General features: G+C 54.7%; 1 protein-coding gene across 1 annotated transcript; it reads right to left on the minus strand.

Annotated features, from left to right (window-relative positions):
• Nucleotides 1–506: 506 nt before the first annotated feature.
• Nucleotides 507–25,917, minus strand: STARD10 (StAR related lipid transfer domain containing 10). Its single transcript, XM_046638096.1, has 6 exons — nt 25,607–25,917; nt 4,507–4,654; nt 3,821–3,924; nt 3,048–3,165; nt 1,154–1,206; nt 507–928 (listed from the first exon to the last, which is right to left on the minus strand). Exons 1-6 carry the CDS (start codon nt 25,811–25,813, stop codon nt 683–685), a joined length of 876 nt encoding a protein of 291 aa, XP_046494052.1. The 5' UTR covers nt 25,814–25,917; the 3' UTR covers nt 507–682.
• Nucleotides 25,918–26,281: the final 364 nt, after the last annotated feature.

Genomic DNA, 26,281 nt, shown 5'->3' on the forward strand with positions numbered 1-26,281 from the left:
TGCTGCCTCTATCTCTCAGCTCTGGGACCCACAGCCTTGTGCTCTGAGACCTAGTGTTCTCTCCCCTGCCTGTCTGTGACAATTGATGAGTGTCAGACACCCAGTCCATAGGTTTAACCCAAGGGGTCTTGGGCTGAAGGTCACATGGTAGAACTCTACCCTCTGACCCCTGACCTGGGGCCTCTGTCCAGACCTACTCCTTGTCTTAGAGCAGTGAGAGGTAGCCAAATAGCCTGGGGTGAATGGCAGAATGAAGGCACAGGAAAGACAGGTAGATGGATGAAGAGCGAACTAATGAAGACACAAGGAGAATGGAACACACCATCGACAGAAGGAGGGGTGACAACCCCTCCCCTCCAGCTACACATGGTGAAATGAGGGGATGCCCAAAGGAGCAAAGGCCGGCAATCAATAATAAAATTAACAAAAAGAACTGTAGAATAAGGGGGCCAAGGGCAGAGGTCAGGCCCAGGGCAGGTGGGAAGCAGGCACAGCGATGAGCCAGCTGAGGCTGTGGGATCGTTTATTGGGGCTGTGTCCAGCCGGGCCGCAGCACCAGCCTGGGCCTAAGCCCAGCGTCCCCAGGAGGTGCAGGGGGTAGGGGAGGGGAGAAAGCGCGGAAGGATCCGCCACCCCCGGGCTCCGCCCCGTCTTGTCTCGGGTCCCTGCGGTGGTGCCATGATCAGGTGAGCGAGGTGTCATCGTCGCTGCCCTCCCCGCCTGCACCGCTGGAGCGCTCCTCGCGGCTCTCTGCCACCGCGCTCTCATCGATGTTCTCCAGCGAGTCCGCATGCTGTACCGACAGCTCCGACAGCGCCAAGCTCGGCAACGGGCTCTGCTCCGGGTGTAGCCAGGGCTTGAAGTGCGGCTGATGCTTCTGTTTCCACTCAGGGTACTTGACGCACGCCTTGTACATTTTCTTCATGGCCTGCATACCCAAGGCACAGCCGAGTCAGGGGTGAACGGGGCGCGGGACGAAGTCTTTACCACGTCCCCTCCGCCAGCAGCTCAGCCCCCAGCTCCCGGGATCCTGCCTCCAGCCCCAGTTTTATGACTCCGCCCCCTGGCTCCCAGTCACCATCCCTAACTCCACCCTCTCATCCTGGAACCCTCTCCCCAGCCTCGATACTCCCCAAATCCCAAGGCCACTCACCTTGGGAGCCAGGAACTGAGAAGATTTGTTCACCACCCACTTGGGTAAGGAGCCTGTGAAGCAGGGAAGAGCAGTAAGGAAACGGGAAGGAGCAGCTTCAGGGAGCCAGCCCCCACCCAACACACATACCAGCTCCCTCCCTCCAGCCTGAGCTTCCAGGGAGGCCACCCTCTTCTCTATGGGGAGGGGGCGGTGTGAGAAAAGTCCAATAAGACTTCATCATCCTCACTCCCTCTTTCTACCTCAGACCAAGGTTCTCAGACTCAACTCTGTCGTGTGTCCTCCCCCATCCCGTCCCCCGCCCCCCCCCCCCCCCCCCCCCAAGACCTGCTGAGCCCAGAGGGCTGCATGGAAGAAAACCACAAGTCCTAGGCAACCACAGGCGACATGTGGGTTGAAATCTTGACCCACCAGGCTCCTACCTGCCACCCTCCCTCCACTCACTCTGGCATGCTTTCTCATACCCAGTCCCTCTACCGTGAACGGCCCTGATGCTCAGCCCCTTCTCTGCCTGTCTTTTCAAGCCCCCTGCCCCAGAAAGCCTGGCTGACTACAGAGGCCTCTTGGCTGAGCACCCTAGCCTGGCCTGACCTGGAGTCCACAGCCCTGCTCTCCACCCTGTCTCATTCCCAAGTGTCTGCTCTGCCTCTGACACCCAACACACTCGCTCACTGAGGTGCTAGGGAGCCCGGAGCCTGAGCCAGTGAGCCCTCGGTGGGCCTTGGGGCATACCCAGGCAAAGATGCTCTCAGGGTATCTATACAAGGCCTGTGGCAAGTCCCCTGAATGGATGCTCTAGTCGTTCATTCATTCACTCGCTCCACATTCACTCAATGATACCTACCCTGTGCCAGCCCTGGGGACCCAGAGAGGAACTCACTATCAGGGGGCCCAAAAGTGTGCCAAGGCTCTGCTAGAGGGGGATGGGTACACAGAACAGGGAGCCAGTGACTCCTCTGGGTATCAGGGACAGAAGAGGTGACATCTGAAGCAGCCCTGGGGATGAGTAAGCGAGGAGAGGGGTTTCTAGGCTGAGGGAAAGGGCTGACTAGACAGGGAGGTGGGAACGTGTAAGGTGTGAACAGGGACTGGGAAACCTGGGGAGGGGGCTCAGACTTCACTCTGAGGGCGATGGAGAGTCACAGAGGAATTTTAAGCAGAAGAGAGTCATGAGAAAAATGCCTCTAGTAGCTGGTATGGACAGACAAGGTGGCTGAGTATGGAGAGAAACAAGAGGTTCGGGAGCTATTTGGGAGGTAGCATCAATAAGAATTGGTGAATGGATTTGAGAGCTGAGAAGAGGGAGCCCCAGAGCACCCCCAGGTTCTTGGCATGGGTGACTGGAGGGTGGAGATGCAGGAGAAGAGGCAAGTTAGGAGGGGAGATGGTGAGCTGAGCACTAGACACAGAGAGTCCTAGGTCCCAGAAGACATCCTGAGGGAGACGTCCAGGAGGCCACATGGATCTGGATCTCAGCAGAGAGAGACATGTGGTCAGCTGGCCACAGAAGCCTTGGGAGTGGCCGAGCCCTCCCAAGGGAAAGAGGACTGAAGCCTGGAAAACGCAGGCCTCCAAGATGGACAGAGGATGGGAGCCAGCAAGACAGACAGAGTGGGAGCAGCCAGTGAGCGGGAGCGAGTCAGAGCACAAGGGTGTGGAAGGCTAGGGAGGAGCTCCAAGCTTCGCTGTGGAGCAGCGGCTACCACCTCAGCCCCTGCTTTTCAAACCATTGTAAAGTCTCAAACCTTAGTTCAAATGATGTTTTGGATGGAGATGTCCCCGAAATACAAAACACTTCCTAACAGAGGTCCTTCTAGCTCCCTAGTAGATCAAGCCCCATCCCCTGTGCTAGAGGGAAGGATCCCATGATAGGCTGCCAGGGCCAAGCCCTCACCTTTGGGGTCCACCTGGGCCAGGTAGGTGATGACGCAGCTCTTGGGCCCCGTGCTCTGGATGAGGTAGCCCGTCTGGATGGACACAGCTCGGACCAAGTCTTTCCGAGGTGGGTATTTCTGGGAATGGAAGGCACAGGGAGGTGAGACTCAGGGCGGGGGCAAAGGAGGTGTCTTTGTGAGGACATACACACACACAGTTCACATTTGCTGGCGTCCACTCCAGGCCAGGCCTGATGCTGGGGTGAGGAGAAGAGGAGGAGTCAGACGAAGTGATCCCTGCCCCTCTTAAGTTTTCCCTGTTCCCCTCCAGAAATACACCAGGCTGGCGTCAGGGGTCAAGAGCACACACATGGGCACTCACACACACACACAGTCCTCCTCGCCCAGGCTAGCGGTACCTGCCTGTCTTCCCTGCCATGGAGATCAAGGCAGCCCAACCTCATGGAGGGCCTGGGGACCCTCCCTCTCACCTCTTGCTCCCCTCTTTCCCAGCCAGCCTGCCCCAGAGCCCAACCAACCAACCAACCACTTGCCCCCAGTGATGGCCCACACTGCCCTCTTCTCATCTGCTTGAGAGTCCCAGCAGGGAGAAAGGAGCCACTGTTCTCTTTCTACAGGAATGACACTGAGGGCCAGAGGGCTTTGTGCCTGGCCTGAAGTCACAGAGAAGTCATGGTGGCAGCTACAGCCCTCTCCCTCAGCTAGCCCTGCCAGCCCATCCCTACTTGGCACCTTCCCCTGCCCACTCATCAGGGAAGGCAGGTCAACTCACGGGATGCTTGACTGAGTAGTTCATAATGATGTAATCAGTGCCCATGGGGAGCCAGGAGCGGAGGGTGATGACGTCACGGTTCTTCAGGGGCTTTGGACACCTCCCTGTGGAGGGCAAGGGACAGTTCAGCCAGACCACTGGCCTGCCTGCCTGCAAGGGAGGGCGTGGCAGAGGCCAGAGACACAGGGATGCCTAGTTAACGGACGGCTCCCCCCGATCCAAACAGGTACCCCCCAACCTACCAGACCATAGTCCCGGAGCTGGAATTAGGAAAGAGACAGAGCAGGACCCCTCCCCTCCTGTCTCTGGCCATCCCTGCTCCTCACAGCCTCACACAGCCTTACCTTGTGGCCTGGCTTGTTTGTATATGTGAATGTGAGTATATGGGAGAACAATAGTGTGTACATGAAAATGCGTGACTGAGAGCATGTGGCTGTGGGTTGCATCCATGACTATGTATGAAGTATTTGTGTGGAATGTGTGTAGGTGAACATGCATATGTGTGTGTGAGGGTCTGGGAGTGGACAGGGCTGTCAGGGAGGACGGCCCTACATCTCTGCACTCAGGTCTCTGAACAGCCCGGCCATGGGAGTGCCCACAAAAAGGGAAGGCAGGAGGAACAGGCTGGGCTGGAGGCCTGGACGGAGGCAGAGGGCGCTGGGACTAGAGGGCCTGTGCCTGCTCACAAGAGTAATAGCCCACGTCGGCGTTGACTGTCAAGCGGGCGATGTCAAAAGTCTCAATAACATTGCTGTCCCACTTCTTTCGGTATTCGATGTCGTGTAGGACGTCGTAGAGTGTCTCAGCTGGCACATCGCGGCACTCCATCCGGCACTGCAGACAGACACATGGGTTGTCAGCGTCACATAGGGCTCAGAGCCATGGCAAGGGACCAGAGGGCGGACAAGCAAAGGGGAGAGGAGGAGAAGGAGGACAGGGAGGAACAGTGGCCTCTGAAGTCAGCACGGGCTCACTTCTTGCCACGAGCCCTGTCCAGCCCTCCCAGAAGCCCCCTGTGCCAGGAGACAGACAGCCCCTGTATCCAGAGCCCATCTCCCCATCTCGGCCCCCACCAGACCTTCCCAGTAGTCCCAGGCTCCTTCAGGAAGCCTTCCTGAGTTACTCAGCCAGACCTCCTGAGCTCCATACCCAAGTCTCTCTATCTGTGCCCTCCCAGACCCCTGCGAGGTCCTCATGGGTGGAGACCCAAGCCTGGAATGAGCACATGTTAAATGAAATGAAAGTGTGAGTGAGCAAACCAATGCCTAAATGGGTTTCTTTCTTTCCTCCATGGTACTTATCACCCGGCCATACCACTTGTCCTCCTTTTTTGTTTCCTTCAACAAATATCTTTGGATTGCTTACTCTTTATTAGCCTTGCCCTCCAAGAGCTTTCCGCCTAGGGGAGAAAACAGCCAAGGATTCCCTTTTTTATTTAACCCTCACAACAACTTTGCCAAACAAGAAATCCAAGGAGGAGCTTGAGACTCAGAGAGGTTAAGTAACTTGCCCAAGGTCACCGAGCTGGTAAGTAGCAGAGCTGGGATTTAACCCAGATCACATGTCTGGAAAGCAAGTAAAAACAGAACCAGGTTTCACTAGGTTTGCACTCAGCAAGACGAAACTCAGTCCATGTCCTTGTTCTGTGATTTTTTTCACCTGAGAGCCCAAACCTCCAGATCAAGTTCCCCTCGGCAAATGGACAAGTTTTCTTGTGTCGTATAAAAAGGTCTCCAGGGACTGGCCCCGTGGCCGAGTGGTTAAGTTTGCGCGCTCCGCTGCAGGCGGCCCAGTGTTTCGTTGGTTCGAATCCTGGGCGCGGACATGGCACTGCTCATCATACCACGCTGAGGCAGCGTCCCACATGCCACAACTAGAAGGGCCCACAACGAAGAATATACAACGATGTAAAGGGGGCTTTGGGGAGAAAAAGGAAAAAAATAAAATCTTAAAAAGGTCTCCAGAACTGGGTGTTCAGATGGTGCCAAGGGAACCACACGCATTCCTTTCTACTAGAAGGGGGTACAGGCAGCCATGAGGGAGGCGGCCCCTTACATTCGCACAATCCTGGGTTAGGGCTTGGCACCACGGATGGAAGGAAGGACACATCACCACCTATCGAGTATTCTAGGCACCAGAGAACTCATCGCGCCCTGGACATACTTCACTTTACAGAAGACACAGAGGACAGAGGAAGAAGCTAAGTGTCGCCACGAGAACACAACCAGACAAAGTCGGGTGGTGAGCCATTCTGCAAGGCTACTGGTCCAGTCTCTCCTACAGGTCCATGTCATAAAGAAGGGACCTGGCTGGACTAAGAGACTTATAGGATACAACAACCAGATACGAAGTGTGGCCCCGGGTTGCGTCCTGGCTTGGACACCACAGCGATCAAGGACGTATTTGGGACAACTGGGGAAATGTGAATATGGCCTGAGTATTAGATATGGTGAAAACTTACTGAAACAGAATGGCGGAGATTGCCGCCTGAACAAAAGCAGACAACGAAATGGAATGCACGGTATAATCTTATTTGTGGGGGGAAATTTATGCACAGAAAAAGCTCAGGAAGTACATTTGCTAAGGTGTTAACAGTGGCGATCTCTAAATGATAAAAATATGATGGTTTTATTTTCTTTTTGCTGTCTGGATTTCAAATTTTCTAAAGTGTATAGTACATCCTCTGCAATAATGAAAAAATTTAAATAATAAGGTCCCCCAGAGATACTGAGAGATGCACTCTGCACAGGCCAGGTACTAAACCATTACACACACATTATACTGTATATTACAGCATTTTATTCTTACTGCAATGTTCTGAGGTATTAGCCCCATTTTAGAATTAAGAAAACTGAAGTTCAAGGACAGACTCCAGCCTGCAAAGACTCACTGTGTGACCCTGAACAAGTCACCCTCCCTCTCTGCCCTCTGTTTGCTTTTCTGCTCCATGAGGGCTATGACTAGATCCATCTTTAAATGAACAGCCCCCAGTTCCAGCCCTGTGGGGAGCAGGGAAAAGTCAGAGATGAATCTGAGGCCTGTCCTTGAGGCTTCCAGTCGAGGGAGGAGACCAACTTAGAAGTGGACAGGTGCCCAAAACTGCCCAGGGGGCAGAGAGGAGGAGGTCAGCTCTGTGGGGAGGGTGGGGGGTCAGGCTTCACAGAGAAGCTCAGCCTGGAAGGTGAGAACAGAGAGAACAGCCAGGGCTCAGGCGTGGAGGCAGACGAGAGTGTGGCCAGCAGGGAAGTCGACGAGTCCATCTGCTCCAGGGCCTGCATCCACCATGTGGTGTAGCCTAACTCAAAAGGTCCTGGTTCCAGGGGTTCTTGGAGAAATACATGGGCCCAGGGCTCGGTCACAGTTAGTACGGGATGAACCTGGAACATCTTATTGTGCCAGAAAGCAAGGAAGCACTCACAGAATGACAGGGACCTTTCTCAGCAGACACAGGAGCCAGCCTGAAGGGCTCCCGCTGGTTTCGTGACCAACTCGTCAGGGTTTGCTGGGGCTTTCCCAGTTTTAGCATTAAGAATCCCAGGCAAACCAGGACAGTTGGCCACCCTACAAGCTAAAGCTGGGACGACCTGTGTATTAAAATAAATAATGATAGTAACAGATTATATTCCACTGAATAAAATAGGAAACTGATGTATATACAGGTATGAATAAATAAATTGAATGTTTGATGATGAATAGGGTATTTATTTAGTTTCAAAGTAGCTTCCCATCAAAGACTCATTAATTACAAAGGGCAAATGGGTAATTTCATGGTGGAGAAGCCTGGCAGACACCACCTTAATCAAGAGATCAAAGTGAACATCAGTAGTAATGGGACAAGTGACAACCGGGTGCCGTCTGACAGGACTCAGTGAAAAGAATACAGGCACCACCTATGTGATATTTCTGCAAAGATGCATAACCAAAATCTAATCACAAGGAAAATCAGACAAACCCAACATGAGGGAGAAAATAACTGGCCTCTAAGTGTCAAGGTTATGAAAGTCAAAGAAAGACTCAGGAACTATATTAGACTAAAGAAGACTAATAAAACATGAGTGAGTGAATGAATGAATGAGTGATTAGACAAAGTGATGGGAGGGATGTGATGGTGAGAAAGGGGTTGGAGAAGACGGTAGAGACCAGATCTGGGACCACCATGAGCATCCAGACAACCTTCTAGTGAGCAGCCATGTGGAGGTCTTGGGGCTGCACCAGACATTCAACACACACACTCTTCACCCCAAACGTACGAGCTGGAATCCTTCCTGGGCGCAGAATAGAAGGCTGCGGCCCAGAGGATTAAGCAACCTGCCCAAATCAGAGAGCAAGCAAGCAGCAGAGCAGGGATTCAAAACCGGATCTTCCTGCACCCCTAACCATCAAGGAGCACTCAAGTGTGGCTTCTGAGGAAACCAGAACTTCTCTAAATCCAAGTTTGGAAACAGGTTTGGCTGTGCAAGTCCTCACACGTGTCACCCTGGACAGTGAGTGTAGAGAGGGGCAGGGACAACAAAAACATGCTCTGTAGGTTGGAATCCCACCTGAGAATGCCTCCTCCCTCGGGGCCAGGCTCACTGCCCCCAGGGCCCACTGGCACCCATGGCTGGGTGCACACTGAGAAGGGGCCCACCCTGCCAGACACTGCCTGTTCTCCCTTGGGACTCCTGGATCAGGGCTGCTGTGGGGCTTCAGAGCCAAAGGCCTCGCTCTGAGACAGCTGGCAGTGGGTGGGCGGAGCACGCAGAGCCACAAGACAGACAGGCACCAGTTAACTGCAAACTCTGCATAACATTTTATCTTTAAGATTAAGAGGGAAACATCATTTCCCCGGCTCATGGCAGACTCTTGGGGAGGAAGGCCAGCAGCAGGGCCCTGTTGGGAGGAGGGCACTGGGAAGGCGAGGACCCTGGCTGCAGCGGTGGTGTTGCAGGCAAGGAAACTGAGGCAGGCCGGTGGCTAGAATGGAGAGCATCCTTGTCCTCAGGCATCCCGGTCCCTTGGCGATGGGCCTGGCTTCTGGCCCAGCTCTTTCCAGAGCCCCCAGGAGGCAGCGCCACAGCGCCAAGAGGGGTAAATTACATCGGCATTGTTCCTGCCCACAGCTTCAGCCAGCTGCCACACCAGCAAGGTGTAATTCTAAGAGGCTTCAGGAGGGACCAGTGAGGGTAGGGGTGAGTCATCGGAGAACAGCTGGTGGGTGGGCAGGTTACCAGAACCCACAGCCATTAGGCCCCGGGCCTAGTCAGTCACTTGGGCTGGACACCTGGGAGCTCCCCTTGCAAACCAGAACTGAAGGTGGGTGGCAGGTGGGGGTGTGCAGCTGTTGCTCCGCCAAGGAGCCATGCTCGGCTGCAAAGCCCTTGAAGCCTGGTTACAGCAGGAAGTCTGAAATGCAGCCATTTTACAGCTGAGAAAACTGAGGCCCAGAGGGAGCGAGTGACACCAGAGAAACTACAGGCTGTGTCCCCTTGCACCTGCTCTCTCCAAACCCCATGAGGTGGAGCACTGGGATTGCCCAGAAGCCCTGGGACCTGCACGGCCCCCAGATGCGGGCCCTGAGGGAAGAGGCATTCTCAGGTTGGGGTCTGTGGGAACTGTGGGAACGGAAGGCAATGGAGCCTAAAAGCAGAAGGAGCTGAACGGGGAGGGGCATTTCAGGCAGAGGGACTGGCGAGTGCAAAGGCCTGGAGCCTTATAAGGAGAGAGCAGGGTCCAGTGCCCAGCTATGTCTCACTCTCCCTGTTCCCTCTCTCCAGCCTTGTCCTAGTCTCCTTTGGGAGGCCTTCCCAATGCTCAGCGTTAGAGAAGGAGGAATCTCCACAGGAGGAGGGAAGTGGTGGGGGGAACCCAGGGAGAGAGTCGACCTGAGACAGGGGAAAAGAAGTCAGGTCCCCTCCATGGGGCTGTGGTGTGGCCTTGAGGGCCAAAGGCCAGGGCAGTAATAAGCAAACTGACAGATGGGTGGACCCAGTCTGGCCCTCACCCCAAGACCTCCCACAGCAGGTCTCCAATATCCTTGCCCGTGGGATATGTGGGGCACACAGATCGTCCCAAAGTCCAAGGGACCTAGGCAATGATCTCTTCCGCCACCACTCACCACTCTTCAGGTTACCACTGGGAAAACTGAGGCCCAGAAAAGGGTAAGTGGTTCATCTGGGCTCTGAGACATCCCACGGGCTGTGCTGACTGCTCACCAGGTTGCATTTTAGCAGACAGTATTTTAAAGGAATAACTGTTAGGCAAATCACCCTTTCCCAACAGAACTGTATTCAAATCAGAGGCCACATTCCTGACTGGGGGTGGGGCACTAAGCATCAAATCAATCCCAGCCCTGAACGACAGCCACAGCCTCAATAACCGTTACCCTGTGCACCAAATCACTAATTCATCATCCCACAAAGGAGACAGCAGCAACTGGACCGTGGACCCCACAGGGGCTGAAATTTAGGTCAAACCGCCTCTGCCAGTTGTCAAGGGCGCCAAGCTGCATCCTGTGCAGACATCGTCTATTACCCTCCCACCACCCCAATGGGTATCATCATCCCCATTTTACAGATGCAGAAACTGAGGGCCAGAGAGTTACAATGACTGACCAAGGCCACATGGCTAACAATAGTGAAGCAGAGAACCAGAGCCTGGGTGAACCTGACCCCAAAGTGTCAGGACTTTGTGCTGCCTTCATCAAGGGGCAGGACTGGTCCAGCTAAAACAAACACTCCGGGAAGTGGAGGCTGCCGGTAGCTAACTGATGCTGTTAGGCAGCGCTCATTGGATTCAGAGGGCTTGCTGGCCAGGGAGGCAGAGCTCAGAGATTCTTCCTCTTGACCAATTTCCTAACTTGATCCTCAGACTTCCTTGGGCTCAAAGACAGGGCCACGCTTTTCCAAGACCCAGCCCTGGAGCTCTGCACCTGGAAGCCCCCTCGGAGAACCTTTCGGCCGTGGCATGGCCCCACCAGACCCAGCCAGGCCCCACAGACTCACGGTTTACACAGTGTTCTGGGTCAGACAGGCCTCTGCCCCGCCATGTCCCGCCTGTGTGGCCTTCGCTTGAGCAAAGGACATCAGCTCTGAGTCCCAGGATTCTCATCTGTCAGAGATAACCCTCCCTCTGAGTGGAGCCGTGAGGATTTAATGAGACCTGTACACAAAGCCTCTGCTGCCCCTCCTCCAGCCCCAGGCCCCACAGCTTTCCCTGACTCCTCAGGCCCCGCCCAGCGGAGCCCCTTCCTGCTAATCCCCAAAGGGAAGGATGTACAGGGACGAGAAACAAAGCTTAAAAAGACAGAAATGCCCCACGTCCCTCCACAGGGTGGATGGACAGGGAGCGGGTGGGTGGCCCTCCTACCCCAGGGCCCTGACAAATCCGCCTGCTCTACTCTCACAGTCCATAGCCAGGGACTGCCCTCCCCTTGGCAGACCAGGTGCCGAGAGCAGAGATGGGCCTAGGGGCACACAGCAGATGAGAGGCCCGGCTCTAGAAGCCCCTCTGCCCTGTCTGCTCCCAGTCTCTTCCTGGGGTCCGCTCACAGCCTGCTGGCTCCAGAGCCCCCCACTCTGCCCCTCCCAGAGGCCCCAAGGGCCACCATCAGGCCAAGCTGATAGAGCACTTGCCCTTGCTTCTGGTTTTTAGGGCCCCTAGAATGGAGACCTCTAAGACCTTCCTCTTGCACGCCCCCCAAATCTCAAGAGCAGCTCAAGGGCACTGACACAAGGGGTCGGGGAAGCATGGGGGGGTGGGGCTGTGGAGGGAGGTCCAATCGGTCCTGCCGTGAGTGGTTGAGGCATTCCTCCCCGAGGTCTGCCTAGAATGGCTTCCCAGGACGTCCCCTCGCTGGCTCCTTTCCTGTTTTGTCCTCAGACTTCAGCCTGGCTCTCCCCTGTCCAGGCAGCCCACCCAGTCCCTAAATTCTTCAGGTTGCGCTGGGGACCTACTCCTCTACCCTCAGTGCCTCCCTCCATCAGCACACGCTGCAACGCACTGATGTGCCAGCAGCGCTGTGGCCCCTTCGTTGTCTTGGCATGCCCCGGGCCTGGCACAGTTCCATAAAGAAGTGTTGCCTGAACGGCAGGATGGAAGGTGAGTCAACAAAGAGGCTGTGTCTGTGTGAGCTTCTCTGACTTTGAGAGTGCTGGGGCATGGCCGGTGGCCCTCAGTGCTTCTGTGGAATTCAGAAGGAAGAGTCATTGTGAAAACCTCCTGGACTCTTGTAAAAATCTCTATGGCACTTGAGGCTGATTACTACTTCTGCCATCATCCTCTTCTAAAATGGAGTCGAGGGGTAAGGGGTGTCAGAGGCAGGTTTGGGGAGATTCCAGGACTTGCTTCAAGATCTTTAATAGTTCTAATAGTTAAAAGTAAATTAAAATTGTACTAAGGTACCAATTTATACTTAGTAAATTAGTGAAAATATATAAAGTACCCACTGCTTGTGAGGATATGGTAAAACTGTTACTAAAAATTGGTTCCACGATTCTGAAAAGCAATTTAGCAAATATTTTCAAAATCATAAAAATGTATCTTTTGGGGCCGGCCCCGTGGCAGAGCGGTCAGGTTTGCGCGCTCTGCTTCAGTGGTCCAGGGTTTCACCAGTTTGGATCCTTGGTGCAGACATGGCACTGCTCATCAAGCCACACTGAGGCAGCGTCCACACTGCACCACCAGAAGGATCTACATCTGGAATATACGACTGTGTACTGGGGGGCTTTGGGAAGAAGAAGGAGGAAAAAATAAATTTTAAAAAGGTGAGGAAAAAGTTCTGTTACAATATTCATGACTATATTATTGTATTTGTAATTAGTAACATATATTTGAGAACAATATATTGGAAATGGAGTGGCTCTAATACTGAGGCAAGATGTGGCCCAGGCAGTTAGGGGCTGTAATGCAAGGGCTGACGGATAATATCAACCAGACTTCTAGGAAAACCTATTAACACAACCATCATCCGAGTCTATGCTCTAACTACAGATGCTGAAGAAGATGAAATTGAAAGTTTTTACGCAAGTATCCAAGAAGAAATTGATCATACACCAAAACAAGACATGCTGATGATTACAGGTGACTGGAACGCACAAGTAGAAAATAAAGCAAAATCAAACGTGGTTGGAAAATTTGGACTAGGGGTCAGAAATGAAGCAGGAGACCAGCTCATGGATTTCTGCGAAGCCAACGATCTGCCCATCGCAATCCATGCTTCAAGCAACTGAAGAGACGACTGTAGACATGGACATCACCAGACGGCCAACAGAGAAATCAAATAGACTACGTAACTGGAAGCAGGAGGTGGAGAAGCTGTATTCTCTCTGCCAAAACAAGACCAGGAGCAGATTGTGGTCCTGATTACGAACTGTTCATATCAAATATCAGAGTGGAGCTCAGGAAGAGCACTACAAGAATCGTAGAGCCGAATATAACGTAAACAACATTCCCAACAAATTCCAAGTCCACGTAACAAACAGATTTGCATTGTTAGACTTCGTTGACCCAAAATCAGAAGAACTCTGGACTGAAACCAGAAATATTATTAAGGAAAAACGTGAGAAGACAATGCCTGAAGTAAAAAGAACACTCGAGATGGATGACAGGGGAAAATTATAACTTGTTAAGGACAGGCGAGAAGCAAAAGTAAAAGGTGACAAAAGCAGGGTTTGAATTCTGAATGCAGCTTTGACTATCACTTAGAGATAAAGAGAACCACTCTGATGGCCAATGAGAAGAGATGGAAGACAACAAAAACAAGGAAGAACAAGAGGTCTCTTCCAGAGGATTCAAAAAACCAAAGGGAAATTTAAACCTAGACTAGGAATGCAGGACAACCAACAGGAAGGCACATTATCTGATCAAGGGCAAGTAGAGGAAAGTGGAGACAGTCCACTGGAGATCCACGCAGAAAAGATAAAAGGATGACAGACTTCTTTGAAGCAGATTCCTATGAGGAAGAACCCATAATTCTAGAAAGTGAAGTCTTGGAAGCTGCCCTGAAAGTACTGGGAAGAAATAAGTCAACAGGGTGGGCAGGGGAACGATAGAATTATTTCAAGCCACAGGGACTGAATCTGTCAAAATCCTAACAAGAATACACCAACAAATATGGCAAACAAAACAGTGATCTACAGACTGGAAATGCTCAATATACACTCAATCCCCAAGAAAGGAGATGCCAAGGAGTGCCGTGACTACAGGACCGTTGCTCTAATCTCCCAGGCAAGTCAAGTGATGCTCAAGGTGCTTATACCTTACCTTTTATGCTTACCTCATATGGAGCAAGCAACGCCTGAGGTCCAAGCTGGACTTCGAAAAGAGAGAGGCACATGAGATCTAATTGAGATTATTTATTTGTTGTTTACTGGAGTGCGCCAAAAACTTTCAGAAGAAGGGTAGTCTATGTTTTATAGACTACACTGAAGCCTTTGACTGCATGGATCATGAAAAACTATGGGCTGCTCTGGAATAAATGGGTGAGCCTCAGCTCTTGATTGTCCTGATGCGTAACCTGTACTGTGACAAGAAGCCACTGTCAGGACAGAATACAGAGAAGCAGAATGGTCTCCTATAGGCAAAGATGTCAGACAAGGGTGCATTTTATCTCCCTATCGGTTTAATCTGTACACAGAACATACCATACAAAAAGCTGAGCTAGACTCAGATGAAAGAGAAGTGAAAATTGGTGGAAGAAACATCAACAATCTAAGATATGCAGATGACACTATCTTACTGGCAGAAAGCAGCAATGACTTGAAACAATTTCTGACGAAAGTGAAAGAAGAAAGTGCCAAAGCAGGACTGCATTTGCACATATACAAGACAAAAGTCATGACTACAGAAGAACTACACAACTTTAATGTAGACAGTGAAGGCACCGAAATTGTGAAAGATCTTGGTTACCTTGGGTCAGCCATCGCTTTGAATGGAGACTGCAGCCAAGAAATCAAGAGGAGACGGAGACTCGCAAGGGCAGCAATGAAAGAATTAGGAAAGATCATCAAGTGGAAGGAAGGGTCCCTAGAGACTAAGGCCAAGATTCCCCACATCCTCATATTCCCAGTTATATGTACAGGTATGAAATCTGGACAGTGAAGAAGGCTGACAGGGAAAAAATGATTCATTTGAAATACGGTGTTGCAGGAGAGCTCTACGAATACCCTGGACGGCCAGAAAGATGAACAAGCGGGTCTTAGAGCAAATTAAGCCTGAACTATCGCTGGAGGCAAAAATGATAAAACTGAGGCCGTCCTACTTTGGACCCATCAAGAGAAGGCAGGCTTCTTTGGAAAAGATGATAATGTTGGAAAAACTAGAAGGCAGGCAGAAAATAGCAAGACCAAATAGGAGATGGACTGACTCCACAAAGGAAGCCATAGGCATGAATCTACAGAAGCTAGTAAGGCTGTTGAGGACAGGACACTGTGGACATCATTTGTTCATAGGGTCACCAGGAGTCAGAGCTGACCTGATGGCACATAACAACAATTGGAGAACAATCTGGAACACCACCAACAGCAGGGCCTGGCTGGGTTAAGAATGACACATCACCTGGATGATTATTGCCCAGCTACTGAGGACTCCGGGCTCCTCCAGAGCAGGTGCAGGGGCTGAGCTGCCTCTGAGCCCTAAGAACCCAGAACAGGCTGGCAGGGAGTAGCTGCTGGAAATGTTTGTGAACTAATAATCCTATAGCAATACGAGAGACTTCTACAGGTGCAATGTGAAATGAACAAAAGAGGATACAAACTTGTCCCTGTGCCGTGGTCTAAACCATGTATAGATTATCTACATCCTTGGATGAGAGCTGGAAGGAACCAAGGATAAGTTTTACTCTGGAATTGAGGCTCTGGGTGATTTATTTTTCTTTTGGATTCTCGTTACTATTGGTACAATACACTTTATGCAAGATATAGAAACCACACATTTTTCCCCTAAGTTTAGAGTGTTGCCTGAATCCCGAGGTCCTCATTCCCTGAACCCGGAAGCCTAGACTCAGCTGAGATGGAGCCTGAGGCTGCCGTGCTGATGCTGTTACCTTGGAAATGCTCCACGTGGTGTGGCCATGTTGGGAGTGGAGCCAGAGGGGACTCAGGGCCCTTCCACCCTTGGGCTGGAGCACAAGCTTGACAACCCTGGGGAGTCAGGGCAGGGACAGAGGGAAGTCGGGGATGTAGGTACAGGGAGGGGCACCTAAGTGGAGTCCTAAGGGATGAACAGAAGAGCAGATGGCACCCAGATGCGGAGCAGATGTAAGGAGGAAGAAGCTCCTGGCAGAGATGCTGGCATGAGCCTGGGGCCTGGAAACGGCCAGGACTGGCTGAGGAACAGTGAGGGCAGTTCCACAAGGTAATCTGAGTGAATAAGGATGGAGGCGGGAGGAAATGGAGCTGCCCCTTGGGTACCTCAGACTGTTCATTCATTCATCCATTCAGCAAATGTGAATGGTGTGCCAGCTCCATGCCAGGCTCTGTGCTAGGGGCCTCGCAAATTCCATCCTCTCAATTACGTGGGAGGGAAGATTATGCCCATTTGTAAATGGTGGCTTAGAAAAGTGAAGTGAGGAACCAGCCTGGAACCCAGTGACCCAAAGGCCACCCCTGAGGCCATTCCCTAAGCACTAGGTTCTGCTCTGTGAAGGGCCCAGTGAATCCCAGGTGGGCCAGTGCCTGGCCAGGTAAAGACTGTCCTTGGCGGGGCGGGGGTCGATGCTAGGGACTGGGGCTGTTGGAGCTGGCTCTGTCTGGAGTGAGGGGAGCTGGAAGGACACAGAAAGCACAAGTGGTGTGGTGTGGGCCCAAAGCAGAGTTTCCTTCCTCTCCTTTCAGACTCAGGATTCCCACCTATAAAATGACTAAATAAGCCCTGTGGCCCTCTCTTCTGAAGGGAAGGGACTCTGGCACCAGATACCCCCAACCCATCTTCTCTCCAAAAGTGGGGCCCCCCGAGACTGTGGCGGAGAGTGAAGGTGCTGTCACACCTCCCCCAGAGAGCTCCCTGAGTCTGCTCAGGCAGACCAAGCGAGGCCCCTCGGCTGCTCTCCATCCAGGGCTGAGTGACTCATCTCTGCTCTGTCTCCTTCCCCCTTCCCTTCCCCCAGTCTCCAGCAGGCTCCCTGGACCCCCATTCCCACGCCCCAGGCTCCAGAGTGGCAGGCCCCAGCTCTGCAGCAGTAGGGAACATCCTGCTCTGACATCTCAGAAGCTGACCTCCTGGTCTGGACCTCCGCCACTCTGCTCCAGCCCTGGGGGAAGTGGGGAGCCAGACAGAGGAGGGAGAGCAGAGGGCAGAGAGTGGGTAGGCCTGGAAGAAAAGGGAGGGGTGGTGGGAGACCAATGAGACAAGACTGGGGCCAGGGCTGACACACAGACATCAAGACAAAGACAAATTGGATAAACACTTCCCATGGCTTCAGGGACTGCCAGTGGCCTGATGCCCCCAAAGCTCTCTAGTAAGCTCCAGAGTGTGTCAACAGCCTCCCAGGCATCACCCCCTGGACAGCCCACAGGCACAACACTCACCACGTCTACCACTGTTGTATTATGCACCACCAACGCCCACTCCCCTCCGGTGCCTAGAATCTGGGCAAAGTTGTAGACTCATCTCTCACTCATCCCTGGGATTCTGCTCAGCCATGACCTTCCCAACAGCTCCTCTTCACCACCCCCAAGCAGGCCTCATCATCCTTGTTTGGACCACTGCAAGTGGATCCTTGTCTCTGGTCCCCTGGCTCCCAGGCCAATCTGTCCCCTGCAGCCAGGGAGCTTCCTAAAACCCAGAGATGATGATGGCACTGCCCAGCTTGAAACCCTCTGCTGTCTCTCTGCCTCCAACGTCCTCCTCACTCTGGCTCTGCCTCCGTTCCTTCTCACCCTCAGCTGGCACCCCTGCCCCATGAGCCTACCTCACTGAGATACTCACCAAGATCTTCTCAGCATGCCACCTGCCTCCTGCTGGGTCCCCCAGGTCCCACCCAGACACCACTGCCCCCACTATGCTCTCAGCCGCTGGCCTCCCTTGCCTGTGTTCTCAAGAAGGGCTGTCACCGTCTCCATCGGTCTCCCTACTAGGCCTTGAGAGCAGGGCTGGGTCTGATCCATCTCCAGTTCCCTAGCACCAGCACAGTGGCTGGCAGAGTGGGTGAGAGGCAGGAGGAGAGGTTTGTTGAACAAATAACTGGGACAGGAAAAACAAAAAAACAGAGGAAAGGGGACAAGTAGAGACATGAAGGCAGAGGCAGTTACTATCGGAGACAGGGATGAAAATACACCCTGAGGGGAGACTCTGAGACCCAGAGAGAGGCCCAGAGGCAGAGACAGGAGGCTGGATGGAGGCAGAGAGGGGAAAACCCGAGGCAAAGCCAGAGCTGAGCAGGGGGTGGGAGGTGCAGGGAGACAGCTGAGGAGACATAATTGGATCAGAGACAACTCTGCTGCAGTGAGGGGGCGTGACTCACACACACAGTAATGCCAGACACAGAAACACACACAGTCTCACACGCAGAGGCACAGACACACAACCTTGGGCGTGTACTAGCATACATACCCAATCCATAGGATTTAATGACCCTTGTCAGGTGCCTGCCCCGGGGCTGTCACTTGGACAGTTTCGGGGGAACCCAGTCCTGCCCCTGAGGGGCTCACAGTCTACCCAAGTAAAGACCATATCACACACACAGTCACCTACAATCCAGCTCCACACGAAGAAGGCCCACACACAGGAGGCCGGACAACCCCCATCACATCATCCTTTCTCATAACACACAACCACCATCTGGTATCTTATTTAGTTACTTGTTTGCTTCTATTTTGCTTGGCTTTCTCTCTCAGGATGTAAACTCGTGACAGCAGGACCTGATCTGCCTGGTTTGCCACTAAATTCCTGGATATTCTTGGCATATAATATGTGCTCAATAAATACGTGTTGACTGAACAAATGTTGGAGACAACAAGGGAACTCCATCCTCTCTGGTTGTCAGGCCTCTGCCTTAAGACTTACCACCTCCCTGGTCCAGTACCAGGTGCCAGGCAATCTGGAAGGGTCCAAAGACAGAGAGGGGTGGTCCAGGAGATGGTAGAGGGGATCTCAGGGAACCAGGGGTAGATGCAGCTTTGGGCATGAAACCCAAAGGATGAGATGAAATGGCCCAGGCACCACAGGAGAAACCAAAATCAGTACTTACCCCCACTTCCCAAGGTGGGGGGAGGGAAGGGGGGCGGGTGTACACGTGCAGGCCTTGTTCACCTGCTCCAAGACAGAAGGATTCTAGAGAGACATCAGAGGTAGCAAGTAGCTGCCCTAGGGAGCCAGGCTGAGAGTCAGGGAAGCAATTGTTATGCTAAAGCCCCAGAGAACAAGGCCCAGCTGCTCTATGCCACCTGCCTCAGGCTCTCTTTAATGACAGGTAAGAGGAGCCGTTTTTTGGCATGGGACCCACCACTAAATTCTGGGCCTGCTACTTTCTTCCACTGTCGGTGTTTCTGAGGCTCCAGGGGCCCCAGAGCATCGAGGCCAGCCCAAGCATGCCAGAGGGGATAAAGTGAGGCATGGGGAGGAACAGAGACACCTCCAGCCTCACACCTGGTCTGAGCAGCTTTCCTCCCACGTGTTGCTGGAGCATGCTCACCTGCCCAGGTCAGGGGCAAAGGTAAGGCGGCAGGGCTGGACTAGGATTTCCAGCCCCATCTATCTTGGTGGCAACCTGGCCCCCAGGCCTGAGCCCACTGGCCCCTCAGGAACAGACTGAAGCAGCCTGGCCGAGGTCTCAGATCCCTCAAAAGTGTCAGGCCTCTGGGGTCACTGCGCCCATGGCTCTGGCTCCAGCCGGCCGGCCAGGCGTGGAGATGCAGCGGAAGAAAGAAAACCCATCTGTCTCCAGGACTCCCTCGTTTCTCTCATCTCCTGAAACTTTAAAGACTCTCGGCTGGAAACTGAGCTGGGGCTCGTTAAAGTTTAAAAGCCAGAGCCTGGGGAGCTGGGCGTGGAGGCACGGAGCCAGCGGGGGCGGGGTTCTTCTAGCCCCAGGGAGACACTGACTGGAGGCACCCACCCCACTCCCAGGGGTTCCTGGCCGTCAGGGGGCTGCACATCCATACCACCTTACTTCCTGGCCTGCACAACACTTCACAGTTTGCCCACTGCAAAGAGTTACTCTGTAAGCGCCATGTCCCTGCCATTATCCCTCCTAAATCTCTCTGCATGTGATCCCCTGCTCCACTCCCCACAGCCCCTGCTTTAGTGCAGCCCTCGGTCCTCTGTCCAGACAAATAAATACGGCAGCATCCTACACTTGCCTTGTCTAAAACCTGCCCCTGGCACCCCAGGACCTCCAGGACCCATGTCCTAGGGCCTTGGCCCAGCTCTCTAGTCACCTCCAGCCCCCTGCGTTCCACGTCCTACACTGAACTGTCCACAGCTCTCCTAACCACTGCCCTGTTTCCCCCCTCCGGGCCTTTGCATGGCCGTCCTCTGTATGGAATGCTCCCGATGCTATCAAACTGATACTCTGCATTCTCCAGCCAATTCCAAAGGGATCACCTCAGCATTCCTCTTCTGTAAAGACTTCCCAAGCCCCCACGTCTGGTTCAGAGGCCCCCTCTGGGTATCCAGAGCTCCTGTGACAAGTGTCTGTCCCAGCACCCAACTGGGAGCTCCTTGAGGGCAGAGTTCAGGTTGGATTCCCCACTCTGTCCCCAGTGTCCAGCACAGGCCAGGCACAGAGGTTATCAGTGAGTGTTCACTGAAGGAGCAAATGAATGCATGAGGTCCCCGAAGACAGGCAGGGCACCCCTGCTACCCACATTTGACAGAGAAGGAATCTAGAGCCTAGGCGGGGACAGCAGCCTGCCCGAGGCCACAAGGCCAGGACTCTGGACCCTGTGCTCTCTCCCCTACAGCCACAGGCCAACCCAGGCACCTCCTCCAAGAAGACTTCCCTAAAGCCTCCAGCGACCTCTGACCTTTCCCTTCTCTGAGCTCCCCCACCTGAAGGTCTGGAGGCTGACTACCTAGGGCCATGCTCTCTGGGAGCCTGTTCCCTAAGGATAGTTCTTGAGCTACTTCCTCCAGCTGCCCCCAGGCCAAGCGCTAGAGCCTGCCAGGACAAGGGTCCTCAGGGCCTAACCCTGGAGTCAGGAGCCCCATCGAGGGACCTCTGATGGCACAGACTGACAAGGCCTTAGCTCCCTGTCCTTACTGTGTGTCCAGCAGTGCAGACCCCCCTACCACGGCCTAAGGCCAGGACGGCCTCTACAAACCACCTGCCCAGCAACTTCCTGTAGAGATGGGGAAACTGAGCCCCACAGGTGGCAGAGGCCCAGCCTGAACCTGAACTCACCAAGTCCAAGGCCCAGAAACGAGCTAAACTTCTGCCCCTGCCACCACAGATAAGAAGACTGGGCTCTTGGCCAGCCAGGTCCCCTCCAGGGTGCCCTCCCACAATGACACAGCACAGGGAGACCCAAAGCAGAAGAGAGGGCTAAGTTGTGAGCCACAGGGTCCTGGAGACAGAAGAGCCCAAGGGTGCTAATAAGCAGGCCCAAGGGAGTAGAGAGATATAAGCCTTGGAGTCCCAAGGACCTGGGTTCCGATCCTGCTTCAGCCACCTTCTAGCTGTTTGGCTTTGCACAAGTGAACTCCTGCTCTGTGCCTTAGTTTCCGGATCTGTTTGATGGGGTTAATAAGACCTACAGCACAGGACAGTGGCGAAGACAGTGGGAAGACATAAAGAAAACACATGGCCCTGGCTCTGTCCCCACCTTCCCCATGACCCTTTTGAGTCCTAGGGACTGTGAAGAGTAAGAGGGGCCCTTGGAGACTCCTGAGATGATCCCGAATTTGACAGGAGAGAAAATGAGGCACTGACTGGGGACAGGCCTGAGCACTGGCTTAAGAGCTTGGAAACCAAGGGGCCTGTGGTGTGGGAGTAGGTGGACAGTGACACAGGCCAGGGAGGGGCCACAAGAGCTTTCCCCAAAGGGGAAGGGGAGGAGCCCTAGGACAGGAAGTCAGAGGAGACAGGTCCCTACTGCCCAGTTTCCTGTGGCAAGAGGAACCGCAGGTTCTCAGCGACACTCGCCCAAGAGACCTCACACTCCTGCTTTAGCCGCAGAGCCCCTCGAGGCCCCTGCCTACTTGGCCCTCTCCTGCCTCTGTGGTCGACCTGTGAACATCTGCCTCAGCAGGGGGTCACCTGGAATTGTCAGTCTTCTCTCCACCAGTGTCTGGAAACCTCTGAGGACAGGGGCCAGGTCTCCTCCTCTGCCTCTGCCATGGCTGGGCATGCAGCCACACTGGAGAACCTGAGCATGTGAGCATCCAGGGCAGAGCTGGGCAGGCCATGTCATCTCCTGCTTTCTGTCCCCCATTCCTCATCCCTCTTCCGTCAGCCTCAGCACAGGCATCGAGTTTAGAGGCTCTTGGAGCCAGGAGAGCCCCACGGCACCGACAGAGAAACAGCCCAGAGAGGGGCAGGGTTGCGCCCACAGTCACACATACAGCAAAAGGATACCACAGCCAGGCCTGGAACCCAGCCTCTTCCCCAGCCGGCTCTGCTTGAATGACTGACAGATCCCCTGGTTTTCCATTTCTCATACCACTCCAAGGACCCTGGGGAAGCCTGGCCTGGGCATTGAGACCGGGGTTCAGGTTCTAAGCTGCCCTCTACCTTGGACCCAGGATCCATATTCAGTACGTCTGCTTATGCGTCAAGACCCAAGCTCTCAGGAGGTGGTGTCTGCCTCCTTTCCAGTGCCCAGAGCATAGTGCAGGCCTGGGGGCAGGCCAGGCTGGAGGCCAGGAGAGAGGGAAAGGGCAGAGGTGGTCTCCCACAGCCCCTTCCCTTTGTCCTGGCTCCAAATGCTGGGTCCAGAGCCACAGAGGCTTCCAGGGACCTCCAGATACAACAGCAGGGAGAAGATTAGTCTGGAGAAGAGAGATGAGGCAAAGGAAACCAATCAGGTAGACAGACAGGTGGAATGCCACCCCTCTGCTAGGATCACGAGCACAGGCCATGTCCAGAGGACAACTGGCTTGCCCAGCTCAGGGGGCAGACCCAGAACAGGCTGGGGCAGGATGTGGGGAGGGGACAGAAGCTCAACAAACACCTGTGTCTGAGGCCTCCTGAAGTGACCCAACCATCTCTGGGGACTTTGGCTTCAGACCTGCTGTGTGACCTTGGCAAGCCACTCCCCTTTCTGGGTCTCAGCTTTTGCATTTATCAAAGAAGAATGGGATGATGAGAACAGTGTGTCCTTCAGAGAGTTATTGATGGGGTCAAACGCCATAATGTTGACTAAGATGTGAACCCAAGCGGAGAGGGCAGGGGCTCTGGAGCCAGGCTGGCCTGGTTCCACTCCTGCCTCAGCTTCTGTGTGACCTCAGGCAAGTGACATCACCTCTCTCAGCCTCAGGTTCTTTGAAGCATGGAGACAAGTCTACCACTTCCCAGGACGGGCCTGAGGGTAAATTAAATGATAGAGAGGAACGCTTGGCTCAGAGCAGGGGCTCTTATCAAAATAGGATTCCTGGAATCTTGGGGATCGGGAGCTCAGAGACCTCTGCCCACATCCCAGAGTCCCACCTGGCTGTGCTGAGAGGATCAGGGAGCTCAGGATGCCCATAACCAAGAACCCAGCCCCAACCTAGGCCCCAGCTCTGCTCACTTCCTGTCCCCTAGCCTCCCTCCACTGTGGGGAGCAGAACAGAGAGGTGTAGGCTGGGAGACTGGAGATCTGGGTTCCAAGCCTGGGTCTGCTGGAACTTGGCTGTGTGACCCTGGGCTGACCACTGGCCCTCTCTGGACCTCAGTGTCCATACTTGCACCCCAGTGAGGGGGGAGGATGAAACAGATTTCGAAGGGCCCTTTGGCACCTTCAACCTCTGCTCAGTCTGAGAGGGAAGGAGGGTGGGGGTCCTGGCTGCCAGGGAAGATGTATGCCCTGACCAGTAGCCCACAACACCCTGGTTTTTCCAAGTCTCCTCCACTGGCAAGGAAAGCCACCTGACAGGTCTGATCCGACCACAAGGGGTCTGCTGTGGCAGTATGGACCAAAACCCGCCAACTCCAGTCCTGGACGGGGCTGGGTTTATTCATTAACCAAGCCAGATGTAGGAGGCAGCTCCGCCCTGTTGACACAGAGGGTGGGAGTATGGACTCAGTTAGGACCTTCTCCTTCCCTCCCTTCTGGAAACTACACTTTCCCAGCCCACTGCACAGTGCCAGCCTTCAGCTTTTCCCAGGTCACAGTCAGGAAGACAACCTTGCTCTCACAACAACTTTGTTCACCTTTCACTCAATTTGTTCCTTCCTTCCCTCCTTCACTCAGCCAACATCCCTGCTCTGTCTGTGTTGCATGCTGGGGATGCAAAGAGGGACAGGAACTGCCCCTGCCCTCAGAGGGCACCAAGCTGGGACATACCAGCCGCTCTCCCCTTCCTTGCTCCTCTGGCTCAGACACAGGTCAGGCCCCCCTGAAGCCCCCAGCCCAGGGTCCTCAGGCCTGGGCAGAGAGTCCCAGACGGGGAGGCACACATGGAAACTCAGCGAGAAAGAGACAGTCAGATGGCCAGGGTGCAGATGGAGACTCACAGAGGGGAGAAGGGAAGGCAGAAAGGGCCAGCCAGAAGGCCACGTGGGGACAGAAGGACAAAACTGTAAAAGACTACGATAAAGGGAGGCAGAAAGGCACAGGGTCAGAGAGGGAAGGTCAGGCATTTCCGGCCCAGGTGTGAGGCCAAGATGCCCGAGCCACGTCAGAGAGCAGGTCCAGGCAGGAGGGGCTGGGATGGGGGGAGGGCAGGAACGCCCGGGTCCAGGGCCCTGCCCCCACTTGCAAAAGCAATACACTCCTCTAAGTGTGAGTTCAGAGTTCCAGAAGGAAAGCAGAAAGGGGAAGGCAAGGGAAACGGAAGGAAGGTGAAGGACACAGCCACCGCCAGGACCCCTGAAGGGAAAACTGCCCTCAACGAAATGTGGCCCTCACAGCAATGCCACATGTATCGGGGCAGCTACTGAGGCCTCTAGACCAGAGTCAATCATCAGCCTCTGCCCCAGCCAGTCCCCCAAGGGAGGTGGGCTCCTGGGGTCCCAAACCCCACGCCTGCCCTGTGGTGGCAGAGAGAGAAAAATCACGGGGCTGTGAGGAGGGGGCTGACGGCTGTGAGGGGGCAGATTGCCTGCGTCTGCCCTGCACCACTGGCCCCCTCCTCCCCCTGCCTGGCCCTGTGAGGCAGGGACATCCCAGCTATGCCTTCAGGATCTGCCAGGGACAACCCTGAGTCCCTGCAGGAGACTCACGGAGCAGCCAGTGAGGGAAGGCGGAAAAGCAGGACATCAGGCAGGAAGGAATCAGGTCCCTGGCACCCAAGGGTGCAGAGAGAGGGAAAGGAGACCCAGCTCAGGCTGAGAGGACCAGGAATCAGGGAGAGATGGGCTCAGTCTCCCACCTGGGATGACTCAAGTCAGGGACCAGGTGAAGGCTTCCGGGCAGAGCGGTCCCTGAGGAAGACCACTCTCCCAGACTCGCCTGGCAGCAGCCCACCTTCCTGGAGCAGGCAGAGGCATGCAGAAGCCTGGGTTCTGGCCCGGTGAGCCAAAGGAAGTCACACCCCCTCTCCAGGCCTCAGTTGGCCCATCTCTGTGATGGGGGTTTGCCCAGCAAACTGTGCCTCCTGGTTCCTGGCAGGAGACTTTCTCTGAGGCGCCCAACCAGGTGTCTGTGGCCCTGCGGGAGGACCAGGAAACTCCTTGTCAGAGGCAGCAAGGGCGCAGTGGAGGCTGCACGTGGGGCAGGGCAACCCTACCTTGATCTTGTGCAGGGCCCGATCCATCTCCACAGCCTGCACCCACACAGACACCCCGGCCTTGCTATAGGTCAGGTTCCAGCCCGCTTCGGCCTCACACTCTGACCGGAAGCTGCGGAAGTCCTGGTCGTCGGGCACCTGGACGCTGTCGCGGCCCAGCACTGGCCGAGGCCCTTGGGGCTCTGTTGAGGCAGCCGACTTCTCCATGGGGAGGCCCAGGGCCCTGGTCCCAGTCCGGCTCTCCTGGGTCCTCCGCGGCGGCTCCGACAACGTCGACGCGGCTGCAGATGCTGACGCCACCTTCCTGGGACCTGCAAGACCGGTTTGGGGACTGGAGTCAGTGCGTTGGGGGCGCGGGTGAGAGCGTCCCGGGTCCGGGGCAGGTGGAGAGTTGGAAATAGCGGGGGCTGGCCCCCTGGTGAGGACGGACAGGCACAGGGCAGTCACGGGGTCCACCCCCTAAGGATCGACCCCAGCCCTCCTGCGGCCGGAGCGAGGGCTGCGGATGGGGCGCGGGGCCCGTGGGACCGGGGAGGCTGGGCCCCAGGGGGCGGGGGTCCGGCGGGGTCCGCGCCGCGCTGGCTGGACCGCCTCAACTAACTCCCCGGCGGCGCCAGCGCGGGAAGCGCGCGGGGCGGGCAGGGGCGCCGTGGACCGGCCGCTCACCTGTGCCCG

Source organism: Equus quagga, chromosome 14 (assembly GCF_021613505.1).
Source record: "Equus quagga isolate Etosha38 chromosome 14, UCLA_HA_Equagga_1.0, whole genome shotgun sequence".
Classification (NCBI taxonomy): Eukaryota; Metazoa; Chordata; class Mammalia; order Perissodactyla; family Equidae; genus Equus; species Equus quagga.